The 17277-nt window shown below is 44.3% G+C and overlaps 1 protein-coding gene across 4 annotated transcripts; it reads right to left on the reverse strand.

Annotated features, from left to right (window-relative positions):
- Nucleotides 1-487: 487 nt before the first annotated feature.
- letm1 (leucine zipper-EF-hand containing transmembrane protein 1) lies at nt 488-16750 on the reverse strand. Of its 4 annotated transcripts, none has more exons than XM_027029445.2 (15): nt 16486-16750; nt 10190-10247; nt 9489-9936; nt 6976-7119; nt 6635-6772; nt 6046-6249; nt 5848-5967; nt 5606-5737; nt 5036-5197; nt 4507-4629; nt 3415-3549; nt 2955-3148; nt 2692-2724; nt 1715-1871; nt 488-1538 (listed from the first exon to the last, which is right to left on the reverse strand). In XM_027029445.2, exons 1-15 carry the CDS (start codon nt 16547-16549, stop codon nt 1386-1388), a joined length of 2265 nt encoding a protein of 754 aa, XP_026885246.2. In that variant the 5' UTR covers nt 16550-16750; the 3' UTR covers nt 488-1385. The 4 variants fall into 4 exon arrangements, with proteins under 4 accessions (XP_026885246.2, XP_026885245.2, XP_026885244.2 ...); XM_027029444.2 differs by having other exon boundaries at nt 1715-1853; nt 9489-9957; XM_027029443.2 differs by having other exon boundaries at nt 9489-9957.
- Between the last annotated feature and the right edge of the window lie 527 nt (nt 16751-17277).

The following is a 17277-nucleotide window of genomic DNA, read 5'->3' on the forward strand; positions in this document are numbered from 1 at the left end:
ACTTTTGTGCCTTGCTATAGCTAACAGAATATTTGAAGTAGGCACCCCGATTCCAATAGCCTCATTCCCTTAGATTCTCTTCTCTGTCTGACGGAACACAGACAGGGCTTTAGGGTCAGACGCTCTTCTGTCTGTATGACGTTTAGGGCTCAGAATGATGCATTTACTGTCTAGTGTGCCCTGTGCAACCACGCTACAAGCTGACAGAACGCTGCATGCACACATGCTCTGCTTCTGCTCACTACTCTCTCCATGTATGGAGTGCGTGTTTAGCCAGTCCTTGGACTGTCTGTACCCAGACTGGCCTTACCATGCTGGGTGTGAGCCCAGCCCTGCGCTGACCCCGTATGCACTGAGTAGAGCTCTCCATCTTCATTTATCCAAACAAACACACATGCAGGCACATCCGTGTGAACACACACACACTCCCACACACACTCCCACACACACTCCCACACACACTCCCACACACACTCCCACACACACTCCCACACACACTCCCACACACACTCCCACACACACTCCCACACACACTCCCTCTTCAAGCACATCTCTCCTGTGCAGTTACATACTGCAGCACAGCATAGCAAAACAGGGAGTCCGGAGCTAGCGTTTGTTCCAAGGCTAATTATACTTTTATGTGTAACTATTCTTCTAGGTTTCAGTAAGAGGTGAAAAGAACTCCAAATAATAAAGATTATTTGAATGGAGAAATTTTGTCTGTGTAATGATTAATCTTTAAAATCTAGATATTTTTTTCCTCCCAATCACTGAGGTTTTGTTTGCATAAGGACACAATGCAGTAATAAGAAAATAACACCAAAGAGCTCATTACACGCATGCAGCCAAATCTAAACTCATGTAGGGAGTTGGTCCAGATCCCACATCTGTCCGGAGCAGCTGTACACTGGAGCAAAAGTTCACCGCCTTGAGTTCAAGCTCTCTGCAGTACCTTTGTAATTTCACCCTCTTTGGTTATTGGACAGATACAACAGTATGCTCACGGGTCATCTGAACTACAGTCAACTGTTCTTCCTAATAATTCCGGTGTGAAGTAAAAAGAATTTGATTTAAATAACACAAAGGCAACTGAACATCATGAGAGCAGCAGCAGCAGAATGCTGGTGAGGATGATGGGTTGCAAAAAAAACAAAACCCCAAAACAAAACAAAACAAAAAAACAAACAAACAAACACACACAGAAGTGACTCAGCTCACAAACTGTTACAACACAACTGTCCTCTAATGGTTAGAGGGTGATGTGAAAGTAATCAACGTATATAATTTCATTTCTTTTCAAGTATGAAACCAGGGAAGCCCCAGCACCAGTGGCTCCAGTGTCCTGCTCCTGCTCCTCCCCCAGGGGGAAGCTTGCCAAGCAGGGCTTAGCTCTGGACTTTAGCTGCCTGCTCCTTTTCGGCCTTCTCCTTGGCCTTCTCCTTCTCGACCAGCTTCTCTTCCTTCTGCAGCAAAGCCATGATCTCGGCCACCTGCGTCGTGGAGATGTCTATGTCCTCCTTGTCGATCAGCCCCACTGCCTAACACAGACACACCAGGAGACAGGCGCCTTGTTAGCCCCACTTTCCAGACCACAAAGTACAGAGAGGAGAGAACAGGAAGTGCTCGAGAGGTCAAAAAAGAGCAAGATGCATACAAAGCACATGCTGCTCGCCCTGTCTTTAGTCTCCTCTGATTCACAGTCTCCTCCTGTTACCTTGATAACATCATCAATGTCTATCTTGCCGTCCTTGTTTTCGTCCAGGGCGTCGGCGATGCTGAGCAGCTTGTGTTCCGGAATGTTCTGGATCTGCTTCATGATGGAGATGAGCTCGTTGATGCTGATCAGGTTCTCACTACAGGAGAGGAACATACTGCATACAGGAAACAGTTACTTGCCAACACAGGGAATAAGATTGGGGGGGGGGGGCGAGCTGGCTAATGAACCAATTATCTACTGCCACTGCTGCGCTGGGTTCACCAAACACAGAGTGCACTTCTATACATCTATGTAACTTGTGATTTAATAACCATGTTTGTTTAATAACCATCCCACACAAATGTAACTATTCTGAGTGGCAGAATTTAGAACATACTGTGTTTTACGTAAACCCCTAATAATCTAATCAAATCACACATTTTTTGCATTTGATCAATGTACCAGAAAAGGAGGGATAGCAAAAGAAAAATGGAGGACTAGTTAAAAGTGCTTGTACTTAAACGTTAGGGTTTATTGATCTGTATCACCAGCACCAAAAATTCCCGCAGCGTGAAATCAAGACGGGCTTATCTAACATGACCAAGGTTCTCAACAGCCACCGAGAGATGCCTGCACCTTGCTTTGTCGTTTCTCTGCTATAACACACACGTTTGGAGAGCACTGGGTCTAACTGCGACCCCTCAAACGTTTAGTGAAGGCAGGAGCAGAGAAAGCCGTAAACTCAGCAGTGTATTGTTCTCCTAGGACAGGTGTTGAGAAGCAACTGTGTGATATTCATTAAATCCACCTGTACAATTAGTGAAATAGCTCCCAGTTATCAGATCACAAGCTGAATTAATGATGAAAGTGATAAATTAATGAAGAAGAAAAAGAAAAAAAAAAGAAAAAAAAAATCAGGAAGAACTGACAAATGGTATGCATGTTAACGGTTAGCAGGCAAGAGACCCCATAGATGCCAACCCTCCTTTTCTTACCTTTTTAAGTCATTATGTTTCTCAAAGAACAATCTATAAAAAATAAAAAGGAACTATTAATTCAACTAGGAACCCCATGTATGTTTTTAACCTGACATCAGGTTTACTGAGGACCATAAATAAAACCCATTTTCCATGATTTCCTAGCCTGCATAACCTACCCACTACAAGAAGACACACACAGACACCTCGGTTTGCATACAGACTGTTCTTGCAGACATGTCGAACATTCAGGCAACCGAACAAATGTCTTCCTCTCTTACCCAACAGGCGGCGCTGTCCCCGTGTCCGCCTGCCCGTCCAGCACCTGCTTGTCTTTCTCCAGTTCGCCGACGAGCTTGTCTATGCGGCCGATCATGCGGTTCACCCGGCGCGACAGCAGCTGGCTGGCCTTCGACTCCTCCACCTCCTTCTCCTGGCCCGTCTTGGAGAGCTCCTTCTTTATCTCCTCCAGGTCCTGAGGCACAGCAGCACAGCTTATGACGTATCCTTTAAGTCCTAATAAATACCTCAACCTCTTTAGAGAAGATCACTTACTTAGTTTAGTCCCAGTTTGATTAAGGTATTAACTGAACAATGCCGCCAAGGAGAGAGAGTGCCCCCTAGGGTGGGATAGCTGCAAATGCAGCTAAACCTCACTGACGGTCATATAGACACAGTGTTGTTTGTAAGACAGCCCGCCTCCTCCCGTGGGTTGACTCCCAGAGTGCCTTTCGACCTCACCTCACTATACTCTTGCACATCATCCTTCAGCTCCTCCAGCTCCTCCTTCTCTTTGGTGAGGAGTCTCTTCTGCTCCTTCAGTTTGGTGCAGGCATCACTCAGCATGTCGATCTCCTCTTTGGTGATCTCTTCACCCTGCAGAGTCGAAACATCATAGTTTAGTGAACGCAACTCCGCCCGCCCAGTTCAGCATGCAGTGAGGCGGAGTTCCTGAGCAGAGAGGGAAAGACCCAAACGTCCTACGCTGGCTAAAGCAGCAGGTCTCCTATATAAAGGGCTAACAGCGTAACAGGGTTACAGGGTCAGTGGTTAGACACACACACACACTAAAGAGGAGCAGAGTGAAGCAGACAGAAAGGCAAACAGCCACACGAGATATCCCTGCGCTTCAGGACACCCTCACTGCTACTCGGTAAGGAAACAAAATCAAGACATGAATCCATTTCTAGATCAATCATTTTATGTAGTAGGACTGTTGATGAGAGGTATGAAGAGCAAATGGGCCTGCAAGCTTTTCCCTGAAGGAAAGACAGATCAGTACATAACATCTGCCACTGAACGCAGCACGAAGAAAACAACACACACACCCTGAAGAAATCAGTCAGTTAACTGAAGCCACAGGAACTCACGAATTTAATTACCAACAGCATGGTGTATATATAAATATTGAGTCTTGTAGTTGTTCAAATACCAGCCTAAATTAAAGACGTTCAATGGTACATTAATGAACCTATAAACACACGTTTTAAGATGTTTGTAGTGTTTTTGTGGATTTGACATGAATGGTGTAGCCTGAGCTGGAACATAAATTCAGCAGCAAGATCTCCCATTTACCTTCTGCCACAGTTTTGTGATTGTATTTTAATAACGTACATGCATGTAAACACTCCTATAATTAATTAGTTTACCTTTGCAGCAAACAGAGAACCTTTAGAGAACAAAAAGTTTCGATTAACTTCAGCAGTGTTGAGTGAATTTATGTGAGTAGGATCGGTGTGCTGATGCTGAGTCATGCTGTTTAAAAACAATGAACTAATTCAGACAAAACCTGGGGCTTACCGGTGTGTGTGTGTGTGTACGCATGCTCCTTACTTTAACACCTTCCAGCATTGGTGCTGTGTCTCTTAATATTTCTGATTGGTTGGCCATGTCTACAGTTGCCAGTGCAGGTTCAGTGTCTGCCTGTATGTCTGTCTTCACATCCACCAGCTCAGCCTGTAAACACACACACACACACACACACACACACACACACACACACACACACACACACACACACACACACACACACACACACACACACACACACACACACACACACACACACACACACACACTTACACACTTACACACTTACACTGGTGCTCCCAAACCTGGCTGCATCATTAATCATACAGGCATGCTGCATCATTAATCATACACTCATGCAAAAATCTCACAAAGATTAATCCAAAATTCCCAAACAATTAAACAAACAGAAAAGTCCTAAAGTTACAAGCAGTGAAAATAGTGAAGTCATAGCAGCTAGGACTGTTCTCAGAAGAGCACAGCCACACTGAAAGAAGGCAGTGAGAGTGATGGACAAGCTGACCCTGGACCAGTGAAGGCCACGCACTCTCACCTGCTCCTTGGCTCTCTCGGCAGCATCAGCCAGCCTCTCCAGCTCCCGCTCCTTGTTCTCCTGACGGATGGCTGCCTCCTCCTGCAGCGTGGTCTCCACCTTAGTCTTATTATCCACCTTAGAGAAGTCCAGCTCCGCCACCTTTACCTGGGCTTCTTTAGCCTGGTGACAGACACACCCACCCAACAGGTAATTAGCATGAGCTATACTAATACTGAAGTAACACGGGAGACATTTCCACACTTTTCCATATCCACACCACCACCACCGATTTCTTCAAAATATGCAAATTATAAGCTCTGCCAAATATAGCGCTTTCTTCCAGAGACAGTAACAAAGCAGTAGGTTCTGAGGTTTCCATATGCCAGAGTCTAAATCTTGCTCCATCGTGCCTCAAAAAGTGTGATTCGCTATGCTCCTTACCAACTTACGTGGAGTAAAAACTCCGACACCAGCTGAGTAAATAACACGTCATCATAGAGGGCCTCGGTGTGTGACTTCCCACTTTGTTTAAATGTCTGCGCTCTCATGTTCACCCCAGCATGGCAGGCGTAGGAGCACTGCACTTACCACGATCTCCGGCAGCGTCTGCAGCGTGGTCTTGAGCTGGTCTGTGGGGGACAGCGTGTCTGGCAAGTACATCGCCCTGGACAGCAGCAGCAGGGACGTGGGGATGTGCTGGTTTAGGTGCAGCTCCAGCCACTGACAAAACACACACACACATGCGAACGGCATCACCACCGCTGGGGCACTCCTGTGGTGACCCTCTACAGCACGGCACCCGCGTGACCCGGGTGGGCGCTGCGCGTTACCTGCTTGAGCTGGTCTCGAAGCCTGTCCTCCGTCACGCCCAGGGCCCTCATGCCACGCACCCTGCACGCCGCCTGTAGCTCAATCACATTCAGGCTGTCCACTCCCTCCTCCGCGATCATCTGTGGGCACAAGATCGCAGCGTCACACGGTGCACGGGGTTGACTAGGGGAGGCGGAGCCGGGGGCGGGGCCGGGCACCTTGTCGTCAGCGCGGATGGCGCGGAGCTTCAGGAGGAGCTGGAAGCGCAGGAAGTTGTTGGTACCGATGGAGCGCAACTCCAGCAGCCGGCACAGAGCCACCAGCTGCGGCCGCGTCAGGTTGTCCAGGGTCAGCTCGTCCTCAAACAGCTTGGAGAAGCGGATGATCTGCTCGTTACTGGGCCTCTCGCCAGAGTCCCGGATCTGCCAAGGTGGGGGGGGGGGGAGGAGAGAAAGAGAGAGAGAGAGAGATGACTGACAAAATGATAGAGCTGACAGACTTGTGTTAATGGGGAACTTCTACAGTATGGCCACACAGGGGCAATGTAGCGCTTCGGAAATGAACATTTACTGCTCTGATGACTCATGACATTCTACACTCAATAAAATATGTGCCAAATGTTTGACGATGCTGAGAAGATTCAAAAGTTCTGATCGTGTCCAATCTAGGTATCGGTCCTCTTTCTTATTTAATGTGTGGTTTGCACTTGTTTTGTGTTGTGTCAGGGTCCTCGAGGAACATCATATTGTCCATTAAAGCCTCTGACTTGTCTTGACTAATCACCATTATCGGGATGTTGGTGTTTACCTTCTGAAAGAAGGTTGAGAACTCCTCGGTGACGTTGCCTTTGTCTGCCTTGTTCCTGAGAGCAATCTCCTCCACAGTGTCCTGCAGGAACTTGGCCATCTCCAGCTTCACTCTCAGCTCCTTCTTCAGCCGCTCCTCCTGCAACACAGTACATACTGCTGATGGCTCACTGCAACCTGGACAATCCACACGACGAGACCGTCTGCCCTTACTTCACACCACAAAAATACGCTACGATCCATTTTTGCTCCGTGCAGAAGCCATGGACAGTACAGGTACAGAAAGACCCAATCACAACAGGTAATGTTCTGAGAACAGTGGCAAGGGGAAGTTTGCTGTACCTTCTTGGACTGAGTCTCAAAGGTGGATGGGAGCATGTTGGGGAACAGCTTGAGAGCAACGGGTAGGAGGAACTCCATAAACGGAACGATGATGAAAACCAGAAAGGGCAGGAGCCGGAATACATCAGCACACGTCCTCAGAAACTGGAAAAGGGCAAATATATACAAGTATGTTAAACACAGCATAGCAGATAAATGTCTATTATACAAGGAAAGACTGCTAACCTTCTAATACCCACTTTGATTTAAGCTCCAAAAGCCAAACACATGATTTTCACAGACATGAACCAGTGATGGTCAGAATATGAACACAGAAACAAGTACTGAACATAAAAATTTTTTTTAAAAAAACTCTTGAATTTCTCCTAGACGTGTCCATTTCCCCAACCAGCCGTAGAACCATCTGAGGGACTTGTTCAGGAGAGATGCGGGGTGGGTTATAGTAAGAACGTCTATCCCACCAACCCCCTCCTCCCCAGGGTCTCCACCCCCTCCTCTCTCTCTTCCTTCCCCATCATGCATGGTTGTCCTCTTTAGCCCTCTTTGGACGAAATCTCCACTCATCTCCAACATAAATGATGTAACAGTTAGTAACAGCACTGACCGACCAGAGCTATGAGGAAAGCGAGTGGCCGCCCCTCCCCGAGTGAAACCCTGACCGCCCCAAACTGAAACTTGGACTCCACAAGCGTGTCAGAGAAGTCCGGCTTTAGAAGAAGGTTCCTTCGCCCTCTCTCCACCTGCAAGTCAGGGGTCCTAGAAGAACAAAGCCAGCCATGCTGAAAAGAACCTTTGTGCTGTCCCTATTGACATGTATATCACCCCGGTGGGGGTGGGAGGAGGGTTTGGGGTTGTTTTTTTTTTTTAAAAAGGAACGAAGGAAAAAGAAAGGCAGTAGGTTGGATAGCTTTAGCAGGAAAGAGGGAGGGGGAGGAATCGGGGCATGGATAAGAAGTGACGTCAAATCAAAAGCCTGAAGCCTGGACGCGAATGAGCATGTGTGAGGCGGCAGGGCGGAGGAACAGTAGGGAGATGGAGGAGATGCCAGCGGAGGCCAGCACCATGTGTGAGGCCATTTAACCTGCTTTTCTTAAAGAGAGGCCCCCATGAAGGCTGAAGGACTTATGGGACGGGGCGGTTACAATACGCATTTACATTCTGTGCTACAGTAACTCTGGCGTTAATCTACTTGAATCCACTCCTATAAACTACCTGCAGTGAAGCTCTGGGACATGAGTGCCAGCATTTTAGTGTCACAGTTTAAAACAACGCAGTGTGAGGATTTTATATCATACCACAAAGGTGCTGTTCATTTTTAAATGGCAATTATTAATTGTAAATCAAGCACATAATTTGCTACATTTTAATGTAAAACAAGATACAAATTCCTGCTTAATTTTTAAAATGCACATTTGCTTCGGTGTTAAATACTTATAACATTGTATTTCTCCACTAATGCAAAGGTGCTCAAGGTTATGTGCTCACTAATGTTATTGCTTTGTATTACAGTGTTACTAATCAATATCTGACAATTATCTGATAATTATCTGATACTATGCCAATGAAGTTTGCTCATCTTCACGAAGGTGAAACCAAAACCAAGAGTGTAACCCAGTGTAACTGCTGTGGAGTGATGACAGACAGCAGCTATTTAATCTATCTAATCACTGCTGTGAGTCACAAAGAGGAGGAGGCATCTGGCAGTACTTCCTGAAGAGTGTTCTGGAGGAAGGGCAGCATGTCTAATAAACACGACCTCGGCAGAGAGCTCGCTGGAATGGAACAGGCAGCAAGTCGTGTCTAAAAGACTGACATAGTCAGACATTAGCGGCATGCAAAGAGTAAAGCAGTGTTACGTAAGCACGGTATCTGCCAGAGTCGCTAAAGGAATGTTTACTAACAATATGATCTCACACATAACATGTAGAGTGAGACTAGGAGATGTAGTGTAAGCACAAGATCTGCCAGAGAGGATCTTAAAGGAATCGCTCTCACTAGACTCCTTGGTAATGTTGTAGAAATAAGTCACTACCAAGAATGGAATAAGGCAGTTTGCTTGGATTTAAAACCAAAGAGGGAGGGGAACACCATGCTAATGGTGAGTGCGATGTGACAATAAGCTAGTGTGTGTTTCAGTGGGGACACAGCTAACCTCCCTCTTACCTCAGTCAGAATGCATGCAGCTCACAAAGGACTATGACATTACCGCGATATCCACCGTGCGTCCGGCCAGGAGACAGACACGCAGAGCCGAGAGGGGATTTAACTCGGAACAACATGCCAGGATAGAGGCACTCTGCGGGTCAGTCGATCATTAGCCGGACAGAGCAGAGGTCTGGACCGAGAGAAAGAACGGAAGGAAGGCAGGAAGACAGACGGCAAGGAGGTAAAGCAGAGAAGAGGGAAGGGGGGGGGGGGAAGACTGGGCACTGCACGGGGCTTCTGCTGAGCTGAACCCAGGCTTACACTGCACAATAAAGACAGAGACCACTGGAAACGTGGGGCGTGTGTACCTGTCTCCTCTCCCGCCGGGACAGGGCATGTCCGTTCAGCACTCTCCACAGCATGCGCGCAGCGATGGTGGCATCGATCCAGAGCAGCCGGAAGCCGTGGTAGTAGTGTTTGACCTCATCAATGACCCGCTGCGTCAGCGAGCGGCGAGCGGGCTCCAGGTCCACTGCCGGGCTGTAGACGGGGCCGCCCTCCTCCAGCTTCTTGTTCCGGTCTTTCAGCGAACGCAGCGAGCGCTCCACCTTCGAGTCATCGCAGAGGCGGCCCGTCGTGTGCATGCCACGCGTGGCTGAGGCCCAGGGCCAAGCTGCTGTCCAATGGGAGAAGGAATGGCGGGGTAGGGCGGGGTCAGGTATCAGGATGGAGCAGCGGAGGCGAGGCGCGCTCGCCGAGGGGCGATGATGCGGGGGGGCGTGGTCCAAGGACATGAGCGGTGTCCAAGCCACACAGCTAGGACCAAGAACATCAGGACTGTGAAGAGAACCCCACATCAGTGCACTCTCTACCTTCACCACTAAACCCACCACTTTAATCATTTCCAAAAACATTTAGCCCATGACGTTCAAATATCTTTGTGCACGCTGGATTTAAAGTGAATGGTCTTTTTAACCCTTGACAGACTTCACTGAATGTTCACTGAGGTGTGTATTGGGTTCTTAGGTGGGAATATAATCAGCTAGTGGACCAAATTTCATTTGGTTACCTATTCACAGCAAGCCGGAGTGCAGCACAACTGAAACATGTTCCGTCTGTGAGCGTCCCTGAAAGAGTTGAGAACAGGAATTAGACTGGGTGCACACATGACTTAAGAATCCAACAGAGTCATCAGTTAAATCCATATTACTGTTAGTGTTTCTTTACATTAACAGTAATATCACTGTTCGGCAATCAGTTCCTGTAGACTGTCATCTTTGTCCTTCAGTTAAAATTGCTAGTGTTTTGATTATGACCTAGACAGGTATTTGCATGAAAAGAATATAGTTTATTGTGTGAGAATTGGAATCATTTGATCCATGGAAAACCAAAACAAGATCTTGCTTTGACATCGTTCCAAATGTCCAAACAACATACAACAAAAGAAGCACTGACTTGTGCGTTACTATCATTAAACCAGCTGCCAGTAACACAAAGACAGAGACATGAGGTGAGCTTTCAATGTCACGGCCTCTACCACCACCACAGAATTAAAAAACCATGCAGAAAGCCTTAAGAAATGGAAGGGAGCTGGCTAGAGTTTTGCAGGAACCTACTGAAGACAGGACTGCACCAGTGCAACATTCATTGTGAAACTGTTGTATACTGATTGGCTTTGCTGTGTTCTGCCGCTTTGTGATTGGTGGTATTATGACCTTTTCCTGTATTTAGGAATTTGGAATTAAGTTGAAACCAAAAATACAATTTCATTGTTATTTAGTAGTGACTAGTGCGTGAGCCTCCCTGGTTGGCCACAGTGGCATAATGCTAAGAACGACCATGCACGTCAGTCATGAGTCAGCATAGGTTAAGTTCCTTTGGTAAGGACACAGAAGTGACCTTAAAACCAAACACCAGGAAAAATATAAATTGTCCACACAGGTGCCAGGAGAGAAGGCGCCCAGGGCAGACGCTCTCAGTACTATACAGTGAGACACTACTGCCTGAAACCATGTTAGCTGTTAGTGCCACAGCTCCCAGGAGAAATCATACTCTCATACGCCACTTTTTTTTAACCACAGTGCGGTAAAGAATCTCAAATACACTAATCACCTCTGCAGTAAAGCAGCAAATCAAATTTCCTCAAAATAGAGTGCCATACCTCAAAACACCCGTTTCCTCAAAACCTGTTTCCTCAAAATAGTGCCATGCTAGAAGCTCTATGGTTTTCAAACAGGTGTATCTGACAGCAGCTTTGACTGACCTTGCTTGCTTTTTCTGTAGCCTTGGAAATAAAATTGCAGATTTATAAGCGGCTCATCTTAGACTTATTCTCCTAAAATCAAAGATTTAAGTTTCACTAAACTGCTCACAGATTAGACACTGCACTAGCTCTCTCTCGCCAGAGTTTCTAGCTTTACCCAGCTTGAACTTTTTCATTTTAAAATTTTACAGAAACTTATATAAATGACAGCTGTGACAGACACAATAACTCCTCATGTAACCTTAGCCATATGTTCACTGTCACACAATTTCTGGTTTGATTATTTTATGACAATATTTAAAATGAGTGTGTGGGGGTGGTTATGGGGTTTTATATGACTATTAAAGAGTAGCACTGCAGCAATTTCTGCGCCATTACTTTTGTTTTTGTTTTCCTTGTCCTGGGTAATGTCACATTGGTAGACAAAATGACAATTTATATTGTGCTGGAAAGTACTAAAAAAAAACAGAATGAAAAAAAAAAAGAATACTAAAAATTTGTTTAAGTTTAAAAATGTATCAATGTCATTAAGAAGGGACAAAGAAAATAGCTTTATCTCTGAAATCAGAACTTGTCCATACTGGTCATTTTAGTACATTGATTTAGCCAAAGATGACCAAGGTTATCCCCTGTCTACTGGTCAACTTAATACCAGAAAGGTATGTATCCTCAATTAACAATAATGTTGCTTAGAATATACTGAACATCCAGTGATGACTCTAAAGTGAAAAATATATAAATTAAATGAATTTTTTTTAACACCCAAATGCAAGAGACAAATGTGCAAGTTAGAGCAATCAAACCTTGAAAGTTCCACTTATGTAACGATAAAGCATGAAATAACACAGAGTACATGGAGTTTATCAGAACTTTAAAGGCACCGTTTCAGGCACGCCCTGCTTCAGCTGTGCCATTTCAGCAGCAGGTCAGACATGACAGCCTTCCTCGCGGACTGCGTGTCCTGCGGTGAGGGAAGCCTCCTGCTCTTGGGCTTTCCCTCCTGGAGTGTTCGGCGTGGGTAAGGACGGAGCTAAGGCCACCAACTGTTTAACGCTCATACGCTTAACCTCAAGAAGATGCAGCTGGCTAGAGATCGCTGCCAGCAGACCACTACTTGTAAGAGAGAAATATAAATGAATGTCCATGTACATTCATTCAGCACATTTGAGAAGCATTAAATGGTTTGTTGTCCTAATGGTTTAGTCTCTGGTAAGTTGCTTGCCAAATTTACTGCAATCAGTGTATACTAATGATATGTAATTACTATTAAATGTTGATGCTTCAATAGAGAGCTGGAGACTCTTCTCTGGCTGTTTCACCAATCACACAGAGGTACCAGGACAGAGGGTGAGGGTGTGCCATGTCGGTGTGTAAGACATGCATGTTCATCGAGTACATGGACTCACACAAAACAGTGGCCACCACAATAGCAATTAATGCAACTGAGACTGGTGTGTTAGTCAAGAAAGACCTTTACAACACAATTGCTGTAATTTGTCCCGTACTGAATATCTGCTCTCAACATTAATGAACCTACAATTGTTTTAAGAGGACACAGACAAAGATGTCAGATGTTACATGTTCGTAATGTCTGAGACTCCTTAAGACTCCAATTACCAAAATTACCTAAAGTGTGAGCAATCATTGATTGCATAAATATATCTATCATAGAAAGACATTAAAACAAACATTACATCTTCCTCAATACCCTACCATATCCACTGAAAAGCTGCCTTTTAGAATCCATAAGGATAAATGACCTTCAGGCAATTATCCTCCTTCACTAGTTTTAACATGAGTAGATGAGGTAAGAAGAGCACGGTCAAAACTCCAACTGGAAAACAATCTCTTAAAGTCACAAAGGCTTTAAAACACCTGGCTTCACCCTGTCCCACTAGGGTGTGCAAGGAAGAACTAGATACGGAAAAACAACATTTGAAAATGGAATGAACTGAGTGGTTTTCTAATTGATTTAAATACAAGAATGGAAAACGGGGAAAGGACACTCAAACTAAAGGTAGTGCTGAGCATATGCTGTGCCTGCTTAGACAGCCTCTCTGAGCAGTGTCTCTTTATCCATAATAACCATTCTCCAGCACTGTCCTCTTTCAGCTTTCTCAGTGTAGTCATTTTTCCATAAGACACCCTTTCCATGTTATTTTAAGCTACACCGCTTCCTTCTCTGTCCATACATGCTCTTTATCAATTTAGCACAAACCTGAAAAAAGCAGCAAGAATATTTATTCCACGAAAATTTAACAAGGAATTTTAATTTAAAAATCAAGAGCAGTCCGTTTTAAATAGTTGTCTTGGCTTAGCCAAATGACCCTGACTGCACCCTAACCTCACTGTTATCAGGACAACATTAGCCTCTTCAAGGCTCATTTCCTGTTCTGTCTCCTGTCTTTCCCCTACTGAATCTGGCCCTAGAAGATCTCTGCCCCACTGTCCTAAGGGTAAGCCTACTCATGGCTGAAAATCTCTGCCGCTCTGGTAATACAGTGCTTATCTGCTTTGGAAGAATGGTTTAGATGCTGGCAGATTCCTCCTTTTCACAGTTGCAGCGCACTGTGAGAACACTGCTGGTTCCAGCAGGTTCATACATGACCTAAACTCTCTCTGTTTGGAACAAAAGGCTGCGTAAACAGCCTACAGTGAGTGTGGATTTATAGATAAGTGCTGATTTACAAATTAATAACTTCTTTTGTAGACAACTGATATTGTTGCTTTTCGGTGCTGGGTTCACAAAGACCAATTTGTGACATTAGAAAAACTTTTGATGCTAAACTGGAGAGTCTGAAAGCATTACTGGCAACAGTACCAGGTCTGGTGCTAACTCACAGCAAGTCATTTCCCAGATCAACTTCCCTGACACACATTCACGCTTGTGTTCACATATACTCTCATCCTGGTAAACTGCTTGAACGCTTATGGATAAAACATGTGTTAATAGGGTTTGATAGTGCCACATTATACCATGAACAGAGTCATGAGTCCAAAAAGGCTTAAAATATTTGAACAGTGATATTCTAGTTAACTTAGTTCTAAATAGATATGTGGTGCTTGGTTTCCTGTTGCCATGGGGACCACATCTTCAGATTTCCACTGAGAATGTAACACTAAAGCCCTGACTTTTAATCTAGTGCTCTTTTGTCCCAGTCCTCAGGACTCTTACCTCCACCCTGCAGAGGTAAGCACTGCATTAGAACATGGTGTTTACACAGGTTGGCATGACAATCAACCTAAGGTCCCTGTCCATATTCAGGAATGGTTCTGGCCTTTTGGCTTATAGCAACGTTTTTCAAGATGTGGAAGACCAGAGTGCATTTCAGGCAACTGACCAAAGGTCAAGTAACTTCCTAGGCTCAGAGCAACATCTATAATTAAGATGTATTGTGTGTAATGCAATGTACCCTACTAACAGTACTGTATAATTATGCTTACACGGCATAATCACTAACAGACAACCAAGGAATAAGTGTAACATTGCACCTATTATAGCGTGAATATCACATTATAACAGCAGCTTGAATAAGGCCTCAGAGAAACCCAAACAGAGAGCAAGACAACTATAATATGATGTAATATGATATAGGTCTTTGACTAATCATTATCATACTTAACTCAGGGTGTAGAGCATAAGATTCTGGAATCCACATTACAGTAAAGTCTATTCCACCAGTCAGCAGAACAACAAACACGAAGTGATTTATGCAAGCCTGTGTAAACAGTTTCTTTGACTTGGTCTCATACTTCAGCTTCTGCTTCTATACTGATGTTTCTTTTTAAGTGAAACTGCTGTTCCAATATTTTAATTTGAGTCATGTTTAATGTCAACTTTCTAGATGTCAGCAGCCTGTGTCTGATTTATTACGTATGAAGGGCATATAAACATCAATAACAATAAGAAGAAGATTTTTTTCTCTTATTTTTTCCAGGGTTGGGCAAGTTGATTGGTCAGTTGCTGGCTCAAGTGCTTCCACCAATCAGAGTCATGAATCAGTTTACCTGCCTTGAGCTAGTTTCTCAAAAATGACGGATTTCGTGGATTTTAGAAGACAAATGCTAAAATAGCTAACGCTAAATTTCACAGCAATTATTAAATAAACACTTAACTACATAACCAGCTAGGACAGTAACTTAGCCTCGCCAGTCTAGCAGCCTACCTTAATGGCTGATTGGAGAACACTGAACATCAGGCTTCATTCTCTCTCAATGATATGATGCTCTAATCTTCACATATTTTAAGGATAAATTAAAACCAGAAAAAACATTTCCTGAATGTAATTTACTAACAATATTTTTTAAAAACACAGTTTCAGTTAGAAATCACCCACCTAGGTTAGCTAGCTAGGTTAGCTAGGATAGCTAGCTAGCTAACCACAGTATAATATGGTCCTAAACACCCAGCACGTGTCAGACCGCCGGCTGGTAATGCTACTGTCAAACAAGTTTTTGCCTACGAGCTAGCCAATTTAGTTTAGCTGTGACGGGCCCTTAACGCACGGTTGTTTTGTGGGTCGAACAGATTAAATCTAGCTAGCTAAATACCCAGCTCAGTTCGTCAATCTGATAATCTTGTTACTATACTGGCTAGCTAGATAATGTTTGCTTAAGATACGAGTTTCAGCAGTTAAGACTGCTTAATCAAGTACTGCTGAGCAACGTTAGCTGAGGATCTAAGGTCACCACAGCTAGCTAACTTTTAGTGTGCAAGAAGACGCAGAAAACGTTTTAAAAGGTGAGCCAACACACCACTTAAGTTATAGCTATCGAGTTAGCTAGGTATAAATACAACTTGTCGTGGCCATTAGTTACACACATATAAAAAATCTTAAAACCAAACGTAACAGTAGGTCTAAATGTAACAGGCATCTTACCGTTATTAGCTAAATTAGCTAGCTAGCCGTAGCCTACTAACGCTAATACGCTATGGACGTTAGTTAGCCCTGTGGTTTGTCTCGCTGAATCTGACATACAAGGCAACGAATAATACATGACACATGTGGAATATTATCCTAACCATCACAGCTACACACCACAGAACATTCACAACATAAAGAATCACAATTTAACAAACAATTAATGTTAGCTAACGTTACCTTTTCTGAATCTAGACGATGTCGTCCACGGAGTCCGACATCTGGAGAACAAAATTAATGCCATTTTTATGACGGTGTCGATAAAAAGATGACGTTAATCTAACGAGTGCAAAGACGTACGTCAGGTAGCGTTAGGTTGTGTATAGTTTAAAGGACAATTTTTAAGATATATTCCTGGCTAGTTACAAAAAGCATAACCCCAAATCCTCGCTCCCATGTCCTTGTTCTCTATGCGATGATGAATCTAGAGTCTTACTAGACTTCATTCGCTTCCGTCTTCCTGTGAGTCGAATGCGGCCAGCAGAGGGCGCTCCACCTGTTCCTCTCAAAGCTCTGGGCCACTGTATGAAGCATTTTCAGGGCGCCTTATACACAGTATTCAATTGCTGCTGAGAAGCTGGCATTTCCCCCCAAACGCTCTTTCTCTTTTTCCCCATAATTTGTCGATACAGGGTCATTACAACCGTTCGTTTTCTGCATGATAATAGAGCGCATTAAGTTCAAATTTCACAACGTTACATCGTATGTCCAAAAGAATGTTGTCTATACCCCCACAGTTGAAGCCGAAATCCCATTTCTATAGAAATCCATAAATAACTGTGAGGAAAATGTTAGCCAGGTGTGAAGTTCTTCAAATCTTAAACTCATAATCCTATCCTATCACAAAGTTTGCAATGATAGATTTGCTTCAACGCAATGCCTTAAGCCTGTCTTCACACATTGGTCTGTATGACTTTTTAATACTTTATTAAACATAACATGTAGGTCTGACTTATAAACACATGTCTTTTT

The sequence above is a fragment of the Electrophorus electricus genome, chromosome 11, assembly GCF_013358815.1.
Source record: "Electrophorus electricus isolate fEleEle1 chromosome 11, fEleEle1.pri, whole genome shotgun sequence".
NCBI classification, from domain to species: Eukaryota; Metazoa; Chordata; class Actinopteri; order Gymnotiformes; family Gymnotidae; genus Electrophorus; species Electrophorus electricus.

Coding starts and splice junctions, on each gene's coding strand:
- letm1 (XM_027029443.2), bottom strand. CDS start 16,549: ATGGCATTAATTTTGTTCTCCAGATGTCGGACTCCGTGGACGACATCG. Junction 5,738..5,847: donor TTCGAGACCAGCTCAAGCAG/GTAACGCGCAGC, acceptor GTGTTTTGTCAG/TGGCTGGAGCTGCACCTAAA. Junction 3,550..4,506: donor CAATGCTGGAAGGTGTTAAA/GTAAGGAGCATG, acceptor TCGACTCTGCAG/GGTGAAGAGATCACCAAAGA.